Source organism: Morone saxatilis, unplaced genomic scaffold (genome assembly GCF_004916995.1).
Source record: "Morone saxatilis isolate NCDOM2014 unplaced genomic scaffold, NCSU_SB_2.0 Contig7, whole genome shotgun sequence".
Taxonomy (NCBI): domain Eukaryota; kingdom Metazoa; phylum Chordata; class Actinopteri; family Moronidae; genus Morone; species Morone saxatilis.
In genome coordinates, this window is record NW_023340246.1 from 10,669,600 (window position 1) to 10,690,225 (window position 20,626).

Consider the following 20,626-nt stretch of genomic DNA (forward strand, 5'->3'; position numbering starts at 1 on the left):
GGGGGGGGGGGGGGCAGAAACACCAGTTGCAGAGCCAAGCCTTCTTTCCATTGCATGCTCAACTTCAGGTTATTCATGAATGCTTCCTGTTTCTTGAACAGCAATCCGCCTCTGCATGCGTGCGTCTACAGTATCTCTGTCTCTTTTTTCTGTCTACCTGTATCGCTTCCTCCCTTCGTCTCTCAAAGGAGTCCTACATGTGATAGCGCCTTGAGAGAATGAGATTGGCACTTCACAGTGTCTGTGGCTGTGTGCACTGTGTGCCTGATACAGATATTCAGAGCTTTTGTCATGTACTGCGCTGACATGTGAAACGCGAGTGCATCGCTGATCTCAGTGGAGTTCTGCATGCAGGCTGTCAAGAGCAGGGAAAGATGCTATGAGAATAACGAACATGGCACTCATAAATACCAATTTGGCTGTTGCAATGAGCTTCAAAGTAAGTGGAAATAAATGCTGAATCCATTACTGACCGCCCTATGCATGCTATGAGACTGTGGGATTCACAGTGGCATTTCATTCAGAGGAAGGTCTAAATTAATTGTAAGCCTCTTTGGTTCATCATGAGGTTGTCCATGAAAATTTCATCTATTCAACATAGATTCAATATAATTTCCCTCTGGGATTATTAAAGTATTTCTGAATCTGAATCTGAATCTGAACACAGGAAAGGGAAGCATTTCAGTGAAGTCTCTCATACGATTAATGCAAATTTGCTTAAAATAATGTAATGGTGGATGGTTAATGCTAGCATTATAAAGCCAGTTTTTCTTCTATCTCACCTACTTCAAAGCTTTTTTGCATTTATCCATTGAGCATGCTTTTAAACATGAGTCGTGATTACACAATAATCTACACGGCGAACGTCTTTCAATTTGCGTTGGTAAAATAGCAGATTTGTAAAAACCTGCAGAAATGACATATGGTCCAGATGAATAAAGTCAGGACTGAGCTTCCGATATCGAAACGCTATTGAGAAAGTCAATATAAAACAGTATAAACTCACAGGTGTTTTTTCTTGGTCCAAACTGACAAGTAATACTTGAATGTGGATAACTATATTTACTTTTGTCAGTCTGAAAACAAGCATGCTCGGAAATTAATCCCACATGAGGCTTAACTAAAGCTATGGGCACTGAGCAAATGTGAATTAGAAATGATTGGATTGATTTAGATGGCCAAGCTCGTATCATTCTTCAAATTGGCAATCTGCTGTTCATAAACCTGGTGACACATTCTGTGTTAGAGCTGAATCCATCAGCGCGGGGGCCGATGTTTGCTCATGTTGTCATAATTTCAGCTGCTGTCACATGGCCGACAGTTAAATAACAGTTAGTGTGTTGAAAAAAAAAAAGTCCTAGATTTTAGAAGACCAGTAAGACTGTAGCCAATAAGATTATTGCTACAAACTCTTCTTGTATACAAGTTGTTTAGAAATCAGCTCCTGCACGTCACTGCTCACTAGCCTGTACAGATTTGGGATGATATAGTAATGTTAGCTCGCGGTTGAAAAGCCTTAGAGCTTGGCCAGTGATTATATTAACCTTAGATTGGCACCTGGTCCCATCTGGACCCACTGGCGTTTCAAAGAAGACAGAGTGTACCTAAAGGAAGACAGTAAGTACCCCTACCATAGCGAGGCTCTGAAATGCACAGAAAAAAGCACAAGACTTAGCCACGCCTGGCTGGAGCCTCCATCTATATCCATATAAACTCTTTTTGCTGCACTAGATAAATACTAGTGTTGTAGAGAATTAAGCAAAGATAACATAAAGTCACAGCTCCCACATGGCATCATACGTGAAAGAAAAAGGCAAGTTCTCAGGAGGGAAAAGAGTTCGGAGATGAAACAAGAAAATGGTCCTCAAAGGTAATACGACGTGGGAATGCTCTGGCTCAGCTGAAGCAGCACGACATTGCTTAAGAGCCCCACTACCAGGCGATTTGCAACACGGAGGCCGGTGAGCTGCTGTGTGACAACCTCCTGCTGTGCAGAGGAGAACATTTAGACTCCCCACGACCGGGTTTGAAACACATCCAGCTGTTTGAAGATTGACTGGGCAACACATCAAAATTCGAGGCACCTGTTTATGAGTTACGGCCTTTATTTATAAGATGCCAGTGAATATATTATCTCACAAGGGACTCGGGCATCATAAGTATTAGAGAAGGATTACATTGTAAGTAGCCCTTCAAACTGTCACTAGCTTAGAGGTAATTGAGACTGAAATATGATCGATAATGCTGGGAGTCCGCAGCCTCCGTAAAGCACAGTGTTTTGCCTTTTTAATGAGTTTGAAGCGATATGAATTTATGCACCTTTGGGAGTTTTATTGTGTTGTTAGCGAACTGATCGATCATTTGGAACATTTACGAACGTTTATTACAGAACAATGAGCGGAGCACTCATTCATGTCAGAACTGATGTTGTTGTACAATTAAGCACGAGTAGCTTCAGTCTTTATTTGGAAATTTTTGGAAAATGTCACTTTGTCGCACTACTAACTGGAAATGAGTGCATGAGGTTATAAATAGATTTTTATCATATAAAATCACCCAAAAGAAAGAACTGGGTTCCAATGTGTTTAAAGAAGTTAAAAGAAGTTCATCTGCAGAGGATTTCTGATACTAACCGGAGCCTATTAGCAGAGGTCAATGACTCTTTTTAAAAGAAATGCATGGAATACGATGTCTGATTGGCATCCAGATACAGTATCTAGTCACAAATAGTGATGAGGGCCATTAAACAGTGACTTAAATAGAGGCTCCCTAGGTGCAGAAGTGACATTTTTATTTATTCAAGAGTGCTATCATTCAATAACACACATCAGGTTCAAAAGGCAAACACAGAAAGACAACTATGTCGCTGTTTTTCATTGGCTACGCATTTTAACCTTAACGCTTTTCTTCGGGTGGCATCAAACTAAACACAGAAGTGGCTCCTGGAAATAGTATCACAGAGATGACATCTGTCACATTGTTGTTCCTGGTAGATCTGACAGCTAACGTAATCTCCAATTTTCTACTCACATCAGATTTTTCTATTTCCGTTTAATCAATGTTATGGTTATCCAAGGTGGTCTGTGATCAAAAGCGACACAAGGCTTAGTCTTATTGCACAATTGTACTATGCAAGCAAACATAGAGGCAAAAGCTAAGATACCCTCGCTCTCATAAATTCAAACTGGGCTTCTTTTCCACGTGGCGTGTCAACCTGCACTTTCACTCTCTCTGTGCACTCTGGTTAGATGGGGAGTAGCTAATGTGCTGGGCTTTGGCTATATGCGCTATGATTCATCCTGCCAGTGCGCCCACATCCCAAGAGGGTCTTACCATTTGTTTGCACTGACACACGCCTCGGCCGCTGTGACCTACTGCTGTTTGATTTCAGATCTTACATAATGAATTCTGTGGAGTGGGGCTCACTCAGGACACATGGCCAACAACAAATATTGAAGTATCCACAATGACACTTAATACTACAGCAAGGAAAATCAAACAAGCTGGAAAGGAACACTGGGAAGAGGATTGGACTATCGGACAATAAAAACATTTGCATTGGAAATTCCCATCATCTGTTGTCTGCTCATAAGCTGACATTGAGAAACACTGAGAGCATTGTTTTCCTATGTATCATGAGCTTCTAACATATTAAATGAATGATAACAACAATGTTAGTGTGTGTAGTTTTAGTTCCTTATGTTCTACAGTCCAAAAAGTCCCCTTTCTCAGCTACTTGGAAAATATACTTGTCCTGCTCAACCACGTGCAATGTAAACAACATCATATAGAAAGAGGGCACTTGTACATTAGTGCTGATTAATGGCCTGCTTCAGCTGAACTGTTACTTGCTCCATCACCAGTAAATGACGCCCATACAATGCATCATGGTTACTGACTGCTGTTTTGCCCATGTGTGGCTGTCTGTAACCCCCATTACCTAAAGGACAATGATCCTCAAGAGAAATGAACGTGTCCTGTCTTAGACAAATGTTGCACCTGATTCTGAAGGGCGTGGGCGCTGTGCGACACGTGCCGCACTCTACGCTTGAAAACGTTTGCGTGCCAGCTATTCAGATTCATCCTGAATGAATAGCCTTATAATTCTTGGGGATGGTGCAGTTGCAAGAATCAAAGCTTCTGTGTGGCTTTTAGAAATGCAAGGCTGTTCATTGTGAGAGTTTTATAACGAGATATGGAGAAAGAAACATATAACCCTGCTGTGTCAAAGCCATATGCAAACATCCGAGTAAGTATGTAAGTTTATTGATACTGCAATAGATTTAGTTATAGGATCCTTAGCACGACCATCAAATGTTCAGATCACGAAAGTAACACAGTCATTTAGACATTGCCAAGGCACAAGGACACAGGAACCATTACTGTAAATATATGTATGACTCATTCGCTGCAGCTCTCCAAAGATCAAGGACAATATATATACACTATATGTGACTTGCCCGCCCTCTCAACCTACTGTACGTCTATCCTGGCACATTACAGCACCTGCTTCCAAAAATAAGCTTCTCATTACACGGATCAAATGAGACATACATAACCTCTTAACCTCTTGATACCAGTGATACCAACAGCCAAGCCCACCTTGCTCCCCACTCTCTCTCCCTGAGTTGGGACATTCATTTCCTCTTGTGCTCTTTATCACAGGCTAAGCATTAGTCTTGCCTCTTGTTCCTCTCGTTCACTCCCCTCTGCAAACCAATCTCTGAGCGTGTCATGAGCCTGAGGAACCGAGTGGCGGGCCTGTGCTTGACCTTGACCCCCCCGTGCTTCATAGTGCCACAAGGGCCGAGTGAGGGAGACTGATACCCTCTTCTCACCTGAGGGTCCTGAGATCTGCCTCAATGTCACCCTTTTGCACCGAACACAGAGGCCATTCTTGATTGTCTCTGAGATAAAAGAGACAGAAGTGCAAGAGGCAAAAGAGAGAGTAGGAGAGGCAGAGATAAGAGGAGACACGGGGAGATAAGAGGAGAGGGATGTGAGAGGGACTGATATAGAAAACGGCAAATCATTTGAAATAGCTCCCAATTTAATAATTTTCTCTTTCATCTTTCTCTCTCGAGTGCACTTTTTGGATGTAATATTGTCCTTGTACAGCACATGCCTTTGGCTGTCATCTCAAGACAACTGTGTTATGGGTTATTAAGCCTGTGCCCTGTGAGTTAATACAAGCGTTTGAAATACAAATTGACTGTACAAAGTGTCATTAAAGCTCACTTTGTAGTGAACTGCTACAGAAAGCTGTAACTAGAAATCGTACTACTGGTGCTTAAAGAGCAGCTGTGATACTGTTGTTACAACTCATGAGGCATGTTCTTTTTTTTGCCTTTATCTTTCACATATCTGAGTTTTCAAGACATTTCCACTCCCTCGACAGGGACAACATAGCATCAGTTACTCTCTGTGACAACACATGAAGTCCATTAGGCCTGCGTTACCGACAAAAGCCCCTTAGGATGGCCTCCAGGTCCCCATCTGCCCGGCTGATCCCATCTTACCTTTCCATCTGACCCGAGCGATTGCCTGGACACTGTGAAGCCATACGGAGCCCTCTATTAGATCTGTCACCCTCTGTTTCTCTTGGCTTTTGCTTCCCAGGCTTTTGTCCCAATTCGCAATCAACGTGTCCGCGGCAAGCAAATCATGATAGATGGCAGCGAAGTGACTGGGTGAAGAAACGTGAACCTGTCCAAAGGAGGTGGACATGAAACAGTGTGGTTACTGATAAGGCTGTTTAGAAGGAAAACGTGACAAATGGATGAATCTTTTTTTAATAATCCTGTAGGTTCATAATAAAATGCAACCAAGCCATAGTTAAAAAGTTAACTGAGGTGTTTACTTTGGACTTAATACTTTTTAATCTTATTGTTTGATCAGAGGATTTGATACAGTGAACTTTGAGACTTTTAATTCAAAACAAACACCTGCAGTGCTGACACAATGCTTGAGACTTTCCAGGTGCAGTGTGGACACAGATGGCATGGATAATCTAATATCTAGAGAAATGGGCGGATTAACAGACCCCTCTGTCACCGTTTCCTTTCCTGCAGACCGGCCACCAGCTCCTGTCAATGTGTCCGTCATGCACCTGCGGGCTGACTCGGCAACTGTATCCTGGGAGGTTCCAGAGGGAGACATAATAATTGGCTTTTCTATCTCTCAACAGGTAAGTCCTAAACTTCTAATAAGAATCAGGGACAGCCCCAAAAAGAGATAACTGCATTAGTTTTTATTTTTGGCTGGAGCCATCGGTGGTTTGGCATTGAGCCTTAATCGTGTCCTGTTGAAAAGTTGTTGGCACACCACGCAGCCAGTAGCTAGAACGAAGAAGTGCACCTGGAATTCATTTTCAACCATGTCACATTTCTTGACAGCCTTTGGAACATATTGGGCCAAATTCACAAATTAAATATATATAAATGTTTTTTCTTTCAGACAATGAAATGCTCCTTTTCTATTCTAATAATGTATTCACTGACTGAAGTCTATAGAGGAGTTTTTGTGAGCTCAGCAAACACCTCACGATGTATCATGAGTTTGTTCCGCATACTGAGTGAGTAGTAGCACATAAGAATAAGATCCTGGTTGAATAAAGATTTGTGTTTGTCTGGATGTATATTCTTATGAACCCCTTAAAGCTTTGCTTAGCATGCTGAAAGGCTGACTAAATCTTGCCTTCAAGCCCGGACTTAAATAAAACTTGGCATGGTCGATTTGTCAAGAGAAAACAAGGGTGCAGCAGGGAATGCACAAAAGTATGTGAAGCTGCCAAACGGCATTTTTTTTTAGCATGAAAAGATTTCAAAGGCTTAGAATAGGAAAGCCAATGAATGCTAACACTGAACGACAGAAGGCCATATGCTGCTGTAATCATGTTTATGCTTTGTGCAACTCAAAACATTATGCAGCCATTTAACTTTGCTACTGACTCATGTGTCTGATGGGCTGTATGTAACAGCCAAACGTCTCTCCTTTGGGCTGTTCATCATGTTATGCAGCTGAATTTTAACATGTTTGGTAATTGCTTTGAGAATACATGGCGCTTGAATCATTACATTATACAGTGTTTACAGAGCATAAGGAGCTTTTTTTAAAATCAGATCTCTCAATCAAGCAGGTCCATAAAAAACACATAAGGAAAGGACATTTGGCCCAAAGCCACTTGAAGTGCAGATGGGCTAGGGAGCACACTATGAAGAGAGCTCTGTATGCAAGCAGAAGGAATGATTCTCGCAGCTTTGGGCCTTGATTTCTCCAGTAACACTCTGGAAGGTCAAAGACAAAGTCTGAGACTTTGGAAGCTTGTGACTGAAGGTACTTACAGTCTAAATTAATCAGAAAATTGACTTCACAACTTTTCAATTTCCAGTCAAGACTCCATATGGCGAAAATAGTGTGCCAACTGTTAACATAATAAAGTACTCAGCATGTCATTCTCCCGCACCTTGAATATTTCATGGTTGGTCACCTCTGTCTCACATTGTTATAGCCCTATAGAGATACATGATTGCTTTTTTTGTTTGTTTTTTTAGGATGTTGAGTGCAATATTGCCCTATAAAGATATAGATAAAGTCAGGCAAGAAGACTTTTTACAGAAAAGAGTGTCTTCCTTAGGGACACATTTGCAGGGCTGGTGTTTCTGTGTTGACCACCTCATTGTCCACTGTATTGATTACTGTATCTACTCAAAAGATCAATGTATTGTGTTGTTCTCTATCCTTCTTCCAATCCCTAGAGGCAGGAAGGACACACGCAGAGATTCATTCGGGAAGTCAACACCACCAGCCGTTCTTGTGTTCTTTGGGATCTGGAGGAGGAGACTGACTACATCATCCAGGTCCAGTCGATTGGCCTCTATGGGGAAAGCCAAGCCAGCAAGAAGATCCATTTTCGCACCCTCAAGAAGTCAGACCGCTTCCCCTCCAACAGCTCCAATCAAGGTAAGCTGCTCTGAGATACACCTTCTTCAAACAAAGGACAACAATCAATCTATCCTGCTAACAAGTATTGTTTGTGTAGCCGCAGATATAGTTTATAGCTTCTTGCCATGGAACTCCATTATTGTTTGAAAACTTTAAACAAAACTAAGAGTCTATAGCCATGTGAGGCTGCACTTAGAGTTGAGGATGGTGCTAGATGAAAAGTCAGGAGATCACCAAAGCCATTAAGACCTCTGGGGACAATGGATGTACTGTATTATATTGTAATTATATGGACTTCCATCCAATAGCTGTTGAGATATTTCAGTCTGAACTAAAATGATGGACCGACCAACAAACAGACCAACATTTCCATCCCCTGAGCTGTGCTACATGGCTAGAAACTATTAAAAGCAAACAAAAACACGAGGCTGCACTTGGTGACACATTGCTTCATTAGCTGAACATAGCCTGTGTGGTCAAATTAACAAAGCAGAGTCAACAAGGATGAAATTAAATGTTCGTAGTAATGAAGAAATACATACTTGGCCCAGTGCAGTGGTGTTGCTCTGTTATGACTTTTCATATGTTTGTGAATGATTATGTAGTTCTATGTCACAGAGGTATAAGCTATATCAGGCTTTGGATACAATACTTGTTTGAAGGATGAATTCATTGTTTGTTTTGCTGTCTACGTGGGATTTGTTAAAACTAACAAAATGATATCCTTTTAAGAAATCATTGCCAGGTATTGTGTGAGGTCAGAATCTCTCTCCAAGTCAACAAGGTGCTATAAAGTTTGTCAAACTGCAGTATAACTGATAGGTCACAATAGGTCACTGCAGCAATTTTTTCACAGTGTTTAATCTCACTCTGTTACGTAACATAATGCTTTGCTCTTAATTCTACATTATATGGTACAGCCACAGGTCTTTTTCCCGAGGCACAGACAGGAGCAACCCATTACAGATGCTTTTCTCCTGCTGTTGCGCTAAAGCCTCTTCTGGCTGTTGAATGCTTTTAAGCACCCTGACATTGAAAATGAGGTACAGTAAAGGCTAGTGCCGACATAAGTGCAAGTAACCTCCTCTCACAGCGTCCCTCTGAGGGGGCTCTACGTGCTTCTTGCAGGTTTATTTTCTCCTACACACCAATTCATTATTGACAGGCTCTTCAAGCATGGCTAGAGGCAAGCTCCTCTGAATTTATGCAACTCTATATCGCTCTGGGTGCCTAATCAGGATTCTGACACACACTCTAAAACACTTTGGATTCAGTGTCTGGGCCCCGCTCATGGGTTGGAAGAAATATGAAGTGACCGTGACCAATAGAGAATAAGTTCAGTGGCTCTCAATTTCTTACAGCACACATGAGGAAATAGAGAGAAAAAGCTATTTGCTTTCTATTGTAAGCATTTTGGAAGAGTCTACATTACAGAGAGAACTACTTTGCTAATCTGCATTAGTTCAGCCATGATTATGGGATGAGCCAAATGCATTAAGTTAGAAAATTATGACAGCTTGCATTTGACACTGTTCTAGACCCAGGCCTGAAACTATTTTTCCTCTGTTATCTTGGGGTTGTAAATACAGTATAGGAAGTGCTGATGCAATTGACTAATAAATGTTTCTATTTGGCTGACTCAGGCTTGGTACCATTAGTTAAGCTGCCATGATTGGCAAAAGAAAAATAAATTCAGGCTCAAGTTCAACACAAGAGCCTCTGTTCTGTCCATTAAGATAGTACAGAAGCAAGCATTACCGTCTATTCCTGTTGCTTTACATCAAACACTCAGGAAATGATATTCTGTGCTTGAGTTTTAAGTTAAAAGCAAATGACTTTAGAAAGATAACTAACCGTCAATATCTGAACAAAGTGCTGAGCTTGAGAAGACGTACGACCCGTGCTCTACTACTTTTTCAAGACTCTCGGAAAAGATTCACCATGCAACATTAATCAGGATTTGTAGCCCTCCACCCTCCGAGTCATCCAAGTGGGTCAGAAAAACAGCCCATCCAGTGAATGAGCTTCATTTGTGGGAGTTTGTTTTTGTAAGTGTAGAAGCAATCAGTGTCAGCTTTCCATAAATCTAATGCCAGCACTGCTGACTTCTCATGCCCCAGTTTCGAAGTCCAATCACATCTAGTTTATTTATGTAACTCTTGTCAAGTTTATTGCTCAGCTTCTCTTTTCATGTTTGGCTATGTGCCTTTGTATATTTTGATTCTGATATTGTCGGCAAATGTATTGTGGACCGTGTGTGAGTGACACACACAATACACACATCCACCTGGGAAAAACACAACACATAGCAGCTGTGAGTAATACTCCTTTAATAGATGATTATATTGATAGTGATGTAAGTATTACACTTACTGTACTACTGTAGCTGTAACTACAACATCAGCAACGCATAACTAACAGTACTTCAGAGATACTAAAAAAGTATATCGACAGTAGTTAAGCTGATACTTACATGCATTGACTCAGGTGAGTCTTGAGTAGGACAAAAAACATGCATACATGCTAAATGTTTGACGTTTTATCTGTGTTCAATCCTGTATAAACTGGCCCACTGCTATAAGATAAGGTACTAGCAATGGTTCCACTTGACATTTTGTGTCAAGTGCAATGCTGTAGCATGCTGATGTATCCTATTGTAAACTGTGGGTTTCATAAATCCTGCATAAACGGTTGGATCTCTCGTAAGGGAATTAATGGCAGTTTTTTATCGTTTCCATCAATTCCAGTACAAGCAGAAAAAATATACTTATGTAAATGTACTTTTAGATCAATTACATGAATTCACTCATCTTAACTTCCCTTCTAAAATGTACACTTTGTTGCATCAGCTAGCTAATGTGGCTAATATTAGCCAACAGGTTGTCAACCTGTCCAAATTAAAAAGTTTTAATTCTAACTCAACAATAGAATTCAAGGCTTTCTACTACACACTCCTTGTAGCGACCACATTAAAGGACCAGTGTGTAGGATTTTTGGCATCTGGCAGTGAAGTTGCAGATTGCAACTGACTGAATACTGCTTGCCTTCTAAGTCTCTAGGGGAAACTACAGCGGACGTAAAACTCCAGTGTTTGGTTTGCCTGTTCTAAGCTACTGTACATGGCAATTCAACACAGCGTACTTCGTAGAAGAGGATCGGCGGCGTCTATAGATAAAAACGACACATTCAACAAAAACACAATACATTTTCATTTGATTATACACTAATGAAAACAAATTAATATTATACTCAATTTCTGCTAATAAATCCTTACACACTGGACCATTAACTCCCACAACCCATGAAAAATAATATCTGTTATTTATTGAAAACTAAAGTATTCTTAACAAGCGTTTGCCCGCTCTAAAAGGATTGTTACTTCTAAAATAACAATGTATGTATTCTTCATACACCTTAATGCACCTTAATTTAATGTGACATTTTTTGTTTGTCTTGCTACTAATCATTGTTTCTTAAAAGCCTTTTTAATCTAGCTGGCTCCAGCATCACAGAGCCATTTCAAAGATCTTTTGTCACAGTCAAGTGCTTCCTATTGAAACTAAATTGATTTGTGGTATATACCCAGCATACCCAAGAGCTAGAGCTATGATACCCATGAATCAATAATGCTTTTATTTTTCCTCAATGCATTTCTTTCTGATAATGTGATTACATATTAGTGTATATGCCACTCAATGTAAACCTGGCCTGGCCAGATTCAGAATCCATTTATTTCATATCAAGCATTTCCTGGCAAGATACACGCCATGTGTTGCTAGGGAATTTGAATTTATATAGACTACACAATTTCCCCCCCTCCTCAGGATCAATATGTCTTTCCAAAGTCCATGGAAAGCTTTTAATCAGGTTATATACATTTATGTGCTTTGCCCACCCTTCAATAGTGAGGTACATTGTGCTGTGGAGTTCTGTCTCTAAGATTGTATTTGTATTAATTAAGCAATCTAGTCTATCTATGTACATGTGCAAAGTAAACATGTTTTTGAAGAACTCAAATATAATTAATTTGAAACAGGTATAACCTCAGCATAATAAAAGGACTTTTGGAAATAAGGATTTATAAAGTAAGATTTATTGGAGAACTGTGATAAAAGTGGGGAAATGTGGTAGTTGTTATCTTGAATAATCATACAAAATACAAGAAACTGCTAAAAAAATCTGCTGCTGCCACTAAGCTGTCAAGCTGTTTCTCACAAGAGTGCAAAAAGAGAATATTTTCAAAGGATGAATGCCTTGAGTAGTCAAACCTAACTAGGTAGGTGGTCCCCTCAGACACAATTACCGTGTGATACTTCAAAGAGATGTCAAGCAGCCTTTGCTGAGTCACAAGCTACACCTACTAGGCTGTCCCATTAACAGCACTGAGACAGAGGCAAAATATTATTTTGACTTCAACTGGTACACAATTTCACAACTTTCCATCATTAGCTAATGTTTTATACATGGTGCCACTTGTGCACCACAGATTCTTCATGTGAAGTGAAGATCTATTCAAACTGAAAAACGTAATAAAAACAAGGTTTAATGTTTGTCAGTCTGATTGTACAGTTGTTGATGCAACTTTTATTCAGTCACTTTCAGTTTTCACAACCTATAGGATGTCTTTGAACTAATTCAACTGTAGTTAACTCTTGTTTTAAGGCAGCAGGCAAACTTGTGTTTTTAGGTCGAACCAGTGTACTGAAACCTAAAAATGCAATTGCTCAGTCTCAAGGAGACATAATGCAAGAATAAATCACACAATGTATCTTTGTGACACAAGCACAGAACCCCTGGTGTGTTGTTACACAGATTCCCGACACAGTTCACAGCCACAAACAACATCATGGGATTTGGGGTGAGCAGAAGCAAGGTCAACTAATTATCTCAACACAAACTCTTTGGTGCACTGGAGGTACCACAACCCGCTCATTCTCTACTAACAGAGCATCACACAGTATATTGCATGAAATATGTATGATACAGCAGCAGCACATGTTATTCAGGTCATCTGGAAATTCTGTTCACTCACTCTGTGAAAACCCATTGCATCAAATATGAAAATATACATATTGCAGCATGCTGCACAGTCTGCACGCACCAAAGCCCTTTCAAGTTAAGTAGGGTCATTAGATCAACTACTAAACTGTAAACAAGAACAAGAGGTTCAGTTGGAAATACAAAACTCTCAAAGATACATTCGTTACTGAAAAGCCACATCATCCCAATATTTCTACCAGTAGATTCCATATGCATAAACATAACTCATATCTTTTAGTATGCCGAAGAACTATATTATTGAGTAGGTTGCTTCAGACGGACATGTGGGATTAATAAACTGGAGAACAACTCGCAGCAGCACTGACCTGAGTCCTGATCTGGCATTTAAGGGTCATGTGCAGCCTGCTATGAGCTCTAGAGCACACTGTGCAGTGGGAACACACAGAAGATGATGCAGGTTGATTTTAAATTCACACTCACATGTCATATGTAGGTTGAACAAGCTGGTTGGTGATACCAAGCAACTACACTTTAAAATATGGAGGAGAAACTCTACAGTCCGCATTCTGAAATGCATTCTGCAGTTCAGCTGAAGCTAAAATGAAGCTTCAGCGGTCTGAGTTAGCCGAGGCAAGTGAATATATATTCCTCCTGATAGTCATGTAGGTTTATTGACAGTGTTTTGTCCTGGCAAAAAACCTACCTGCTACTACCAAGAATTATCCCTCCCCTGTGCCTTAGCAAGATAACGCTGCCCAGGGAAACAAGGGAATTTCATAGCACTTTATTAGCTGGACGAGATCTCACCCTGTTAGTTATTAGATAGGAGGTTTTTTTAGTTAGAGTTAAAGACAAATGTTTGACAAGCCAAATGTTTTCTGTAAAATTAAAGTTAGTTAGTGTTAGTGAAGCTGTGAGAAGCCTGTGCTGTTTGCCTGATATAAGTTGTTTTGCTACAGTTTGTTTCCTGAATCTCTACAACAGAAGTTACCATGACCCAAAGTCAGAAATGAACATATTTTCTTTCATTCTTTTTATACTAACTTCCAAGTTAAGTACACATGCAGCCCTGCGTACAGCAGTTCTTATTCCATACTGATAAATTAACATCAAAGCGTTTCTGTGATTTGTGGCCATTTTAAATACCCAATGTAATGTACCCCTTTCCCCCTTCTCTCCACTCACACCCATACACTACTACCAAGACTAAAAAAAACGGCAGTATAATTGACCCCACTCCCTAATAGTAATAGCCATCATGTGAAGAGAGGTGACAGTTTGGCATTCGGGGGCCAGTTTCTTGACAACTTGATTCACTAAAAGAGGCAATTGGGAAGAGTGGTGCTCTGGAACAGTTCCATCCATGCGGGTAAAGAGATAGTTTGGAGAGTGGAAATAGGCCCATAGTCAATCCACTTAAAGGAGGATTAATGCTACATGTGGTAATGCCTACCCCATTTTCTGACGACTACAGGTTTTGTTAAATGGCATATTAGTCATGAGAGATAAACTGGGTCCATTTTTGTCCGTCCTCACTGACAGAATGTAAGTTGGACATCTTACATTATCAATAAAAAAGCTCTGCAAGCAACACTACCTTTGTGATGATTGTTCAGCTGTCACTGAGACACACTGCTGTTTCAGTGCCATTGTTTGTGTTGTTGTTTTATTGAATTGCACTGTAATTAATCTCTTATTTTGTCTCTTTCAAGGACAAAATATTCAGTACTTTGTATTCAGTATTTCGTGTTTCAAGAGTCTGTATTTATAGTACGACCGCTGTCCTGTCTGTCCTTTTTCCTAGATGATCCCACTGTGCAAGGCCTGGACAAGTCCCGGCATCTACAAACAGGAGAGATGATCATTATCGTGGTGGTCTTGGTCATGTGGGCAGGTAGGTTTTTGTAGACTGTGTGTGGTTAATAATATTTAGGACAGAAGAGAAAGAAATCTGGACTAAACAACAGGAAAAGCACTATAGGGCCCGAAAACCTACTCAATCAGCTTCTTACAATGAGCAATAATATCATACATGAACACAGTATTTTCTGACATACATGAGAGATTTCTGTACTTTTCTTTTAATTTGGTCCTTGCTTTACACATTTCCATGCACCAATGACAGTTTTGCAACATTTAACAAAAAATGCGATGACAGTTGTTTAGGTGTTTGCTTGTGTTGCCCGGCAACTGACAATCAAATCTGATCAAACTGAAATTAAATGAAACCAAGTAGTTTAAGTAGTAGTAGTAGTACTATCATGAATATGTAATTACTTTAAAACCAAGCTTTCAGGGGCTGATAAATGTACAGAATCCTGACTAATGGTCACTGGAGCTCAGGCTACAGGTTTCACTCAGTTTTAGTTTTCAACTGATCAGCAAAATGTTAACATAAAATGTCACCGTTTATTGTCAGCCTCAATGATGAAGACTAATGATGCACATCTGAGAGGTCTCACACTGTAGATTACCTTGTAGCCTGATCAATACATTGACACAATAATCAATAAGCCACTAATAAAACAGTCATCCAGCACAAGAACTATCGGATCCCCATTAAGAGGAAGTTAGTGTCCGAAAAACCAATCAGAAATAAATGTAACAACGGAACATCCTGTCCCTTTTAGGCCTTTTCACAACGGCAATGTCGAACCAACATCACGCTTCTCTGAGCATTCTCTGCATCTAAGCTCCCCATCCCAGTATGATTTTCTACTCCTTTGAGGAAGTGTGCTGATTAATGAAGTGTTGAGGCACAATGAGAAGTGGCATATCTGACAGGCTGCCAGGAGCTGGGTTTCCCGCCTACGAGCACGAGAGTGAGATGTTAAATAATACTAATGAGAGAAACCAAAGTAACACGGAGGCTGTGAAGAGTGGGAGTGAAAGAATAAAAACACCTCATGTGGCGTATTCATGAGGGACTGCTCATTTGCAGCCAGTCCAGTTTAAAAACAAGATTTAACGTATTCCCTCATTTTGTGAGGCCTCAAACCTCTTCAGAAGTTAATAATCTGAAACACATTGTTTATTTCTGTACTTATTTATTAAGCTCTATCTCTTCATCCATTATCTCTGTTACTATTAGTCTTGGTCTGAAAAAAAAATGAATTTAATTATAAAGTAATTAGATAATTGCTTTGATATGATGCAATCTAATCTGCTATATTGTGTAATGGGTGTAAGCGGCTGTTGGTTAGTGCTTAAAATGTAGCTGAAGGCTCTGCTGAGAAAAATGTCACATTATTTTGAGCACATTACAAACATTACAATAAAGTGTTAACACTTAGAAGCAGACAAATCACTTCAGTAATGGAACCGTAAAACAAACCAGTGTAAATGTGTGTATGTAACCATGAATGCCTCTCTGCTACAGACACACTGACACGTAGCTGCAATATTGCGGAGCACTTACACGATACATAAATGATCATTTGTGAATTGAATGAATGACGCTATGCTTCTGAGTATTCCTCACAGCTCCCGAGTTGTCATTAGAACTGCATATCAGTTTCTGAATATTTAATGATGGCATTCTCATAGAAATTCATAACCTCAGTGAAGCAGGGAACTTAACTGTACAGTACTTATCCAGACTGAAAAGCAGAAATGCATTTGGCAGATTGCAAAATGTAAGAAAGCAAACTCCATGGAGAATTACTGTCTTCCAAGCTTTCAGATAAAGGCACAGCCATCGCTCTCTCCCTTGGGAGCAGAATTCCATTATCCACACGGCCTTTCAACGTGCTCAGTTAGAGGAAGTGCTGACATGTCTATGAGTGACAGTCGCTGCCTCATGACTGAATTCTTGTCCTCTTTTGTGTGTGTGTGTGTGTGTGTGTGTGTGTCGCCCATCCCTCACCTCCTGGCAGCCGTTATTGCCCTGTTCTGCCGGCAGTATGACATCATCAAGGACAACGACTCCAGCAACAATAAGGAGAAGGCCAAGCCATCGTCCGAGAGGAGCACGCCGGAGCACCACAGCGGAGGGCTGCTGAGGAGCAAGGTGAGCACGACTCATCTGATTGAATTCAGGTCCTAAGATCTCTTCAGTATTTTTGTCTGAATTCATTTACTGCATACTGAAAACATGCACACCAGTGTCATCCATGTATCCCTGACACAAAATTGGCTCCAACGATCCTGAGCCCTCAGTGTCTCACCATCTATATTAAATGATGGTCCTGACAGCACAGACCTTTTTCACAGCAGACATTCTGACTTGTCATAGTAGGAGGAACTGAAGCAGCTAAATTGATTTCAGCCATCAGTCATTTTATTATTTATACCTGCACTTTTCCTACGTCTCAAAATGTCTTCTGTGAAAACATGTCGATGTGTTTAATGTGTCTGATGTGTTGGAGGATGTGATGTTTTGTCCTCACCGCCTCTTCGGCACTTCACAACTACAAACTTGGTTACGCTGCATTTAACACAATTATTGTAGAATAAAGGTACATCTGTGCTGTACAGGGTGAAAAACAAATACAATACAGCATGATTAATGATGGATAAATTGTGCTTGATCAGTAACTAAAATATTGCCATCACGTCTGTGTGGTTTACTCTTTTAGACTAGTCATAAATTAACAGCAAGCAGCTGTTCCCATGGTTAAAATCCAACACATACATTGACATTTATATGATTAGAAAATAGCATTAACTTCTTGGAGGAAAACATGCTTATTTTTATTACATTTGTTTTTTTTAAACAAGGACAATAAATGATTACTGTTATCACTGGTTAAAATAAATAAATAAATAAAAAAAATTAAAAGGTCCAGTGTGTAGGGTCTAGTGGTATCTAGTGGTGTAGTTGCAAATCGCAACTCATTCGCTTCACCCTCCCTTTCAAAGAGTGAGGTAGAAACTACGGTGGCCGCGACAAAGGCAAACAATCCTATCTAGAGCCAGTTTTTGGTTTGTTCGTTCTGGGCGAATGTAGAAACATAGCAGTTCACCATGGCGGCCTTCGTGTAAGGTGACCTGCAGCAGATAAAAATGGCTCATCGTAAGGTAACAAAACACAAGAATTTTTTATTTTCAAGCGATTTTACACTAATGAAAACACACCAGTGAATATTATATTGCATTTCGGCCTTTAGATCCTCATAAATGTGACATAAAGGACTTAACTTTCTGTTTTCCTTTCTGTTTTGGAAGATTTAACTAATTTTATTCACAGTAATATCTATATCCATTCGAGACCGTGCTATATGTAAATGCTTACCACTTTCTGGTATATAACTAGTACAGTAAACATTACTGTAAACTGTTGTGCTGAAACATTACCTTTAAGCATTAAGTTATTCAGCTTTTTATAGACAGCACTGTTGTAAGAACACATCATAACCACATAGCTTATTTGCTCAACTGGATCTCATACATGGCAATTCATGTCTCTTACACAACATATATGTTGCATGTGCTACAATAATACAGTTGGTGGTAAAAAAAAGAAATTGTCCATGCCTACAAATATATAAAATTGTTCGAAAAATGCCTTTACACAGATAACAGTAGATATGCAGTCAAAGCTCAGTTGGCTGTGACCAATCGATAATCAAGGTCATTTGCATTGTGGGTGTTGTCCTCTGGCTAGGATTTAACGCAGCGACATATTGAGTTCTATTGTTTAAATTAGCTGAGGGGCAATCGTTGTAGGATTTCTCACTGTGTTGGCTTATCTCTCCTTCCAGTCCTCATTAGGTGGTCGGGTGTTGATGTGAGGTTTCTGTCACCGAAGTTCTGACGAGGACTTCACAAACTCTCTCTCTAGTATCAGTCAATAACACGCTTAAGGTGTTTATGTTATTGACAGAATGACCACACACAGACTTGCCAATAGCACGAGAGAGCGGATGTAAGGAGACAGTTCAGGGCCACATTTTTGGTAATTTGAATAAAAAAACGTAATTGAATATTGAACTATTGATCTAGAACTCGTGAAAATATTATGTAACTTAGAAATGTATGTCTTAAAATTCTCTCAATTTAAAATCTCCTGTAAATGTGATATATTTCTAATATTTCTTTGAATATTAGTTATATATTAGTTTTAATATTAGTTTTCATTTTAAGTGTTCCTCAGTTCTTACAGAACCAGGCTGTAAAAGAGAGAGATTTAATGTTATGACAGAAAAATGTATGAAATTTTATTTAATTGAGAAAAGAATTTGCCACCTGTCATGACTTGCTACGGTATGCACGCATTAGCTTCCAAGCATACCATTGAAGTAACTACACCTTTTTACTTTTTCACACTTCCTAAGCCAAAATCTTCCAGCAGTTACAGGGAAAGCAGATTATTAAAGTCTTCTGGCAATTAAATAATACTACCTGGGTTCATGGCCCCAATTTCTTTATCCAGATACAGCATTTCTTTACTATAGAGAACAAAGTAAAATAGTAATTGTGATTTTTATTTCTCCTGTCTGTTGCAGTTTCATCCCTCCGTGCCGTCTATCAACATCATTGAAGTTTGAGAAGAAGAAGGAGGCCTGAGTTAAAATACTCTTTCTCCTCCACCATCAATGCATTTTCGACCTTGCTCACTGATGAGGATAAAAAGCTTAAAAAACTAGTCTAGTTTCTGTGGGTCATCATCAGCGAATAAGGTTGGCCATGGCTGTCTTGCAAAAGACACACATGCATGCAGACAGTATTCGTAGGAAAACACTAAAACTACAAATACACAGTCCTTACCACACACACAGACAACACACACAGACACAGACACACACTGTACACTACATTAGCTAACAGAAACCTACTCCTGCAGGTTAATAGAACATTAATTAATGTTAACCCATGGTGCAGTTAACACTGATGTCTTTGCCAGGTGGTATGTTATTGCAATACAAGTCACATAATACAACGTATCATCTCTGGGAGGCTTTGTGACTTTAAATACGCAGTGTATTTTTGATATTGGCATGTGCGATTAGACACCACTTTCACCTGTTATAGGCTACTCAGCTCTAAATAAATCTACATTTCTCCACTGCAAATAGTGTTAATATATTGTCCGATCACAAATGTATATTATCTGAGTGCTGCAGGCAGGTTGTTAAAAAGGAAAGAAAGTAAATACATGTCTAAAATCCATTCGTAAGAGTCACTACAACAACATGTCTTAATTTTTTCTAATCACTGAAACAAACATTTTCAGGACAGCATTGTATTTTTTCATATTTCAGACATGACAAACATTATGTCTGTACATATTTCATTCATTTACCAAATGAAGTTGCATGCAGGTCATTTGCCTGTAGAATAGCGTTTGATGTGCATTCTAAATTAGATGCCAAACTGGAGAAATAAACATGATTGCAGTACTGTGAAGCTGTTAATGTTTTCTTCTATTTTACCAGCTTTTAGAACGGGAAATCTGTCATCCAGTAAGTAGCTGATCTTGTACATTTCCTGACAATTGTACTTCTTGAAGTGTAAAATAAACCTTTTGAATGTCCCATTATTAAGTTGCAGATAATGGTGAGTGGAGTCTCTCTTGCTGAAATGCATAAATCACTTCCACTGTGCACAAAATGCACTTTCGCACACAAAATGATTATCAACTGTCTACAATTTGTGAATTTAATGCTGGCCAAGGCATATAGTACAGTAGAAAACTGCACATCACGTGCAAAATGCTTGCCAAGTGGCATTGCAAAAAAAA

The 20,626-nt window shown here is 39.6% G+C and overlaps 1 protein-coding gene across 1 annotated transcript in view; it reads left to right on the forward strand.

Annotated features, from left to right (window-relative positions):
• fndc4a (fibronectin type III domain containing 4a) overlaps nt 1-19,667 on the forward strand; it is a 20,747-nt gene extending 1,080 nt beyond the window's left edge. The window contains exons 2-6 of the mRNA XM_035678891.1: nt 6,072-6,187; nt 7,758-7,962; nt 14,750-14,839; nt 16,821-16,954; nt 19,392-19,667. Of these exons, the coding sequence (XP_035534784.1) occupies nt 6,072-6,187; nt 7,758-7,962; nt 14,750-14,839; nt 16,821-16,954; nt 19,392-19,433 (587 nt within the window). The 3' untranslated portion in view covers nt 19,434-19,667. The remainder of the gene's footprint in view (nt 1-6,071; nt 6,188-7,757; nt 7,963-14,749; nt 14,840-16,820; nt 16,955-19,391) is intronic.
• The last annotated feature ends 959 nt before the right edge of the window (nt 19,668-20,626 follow it).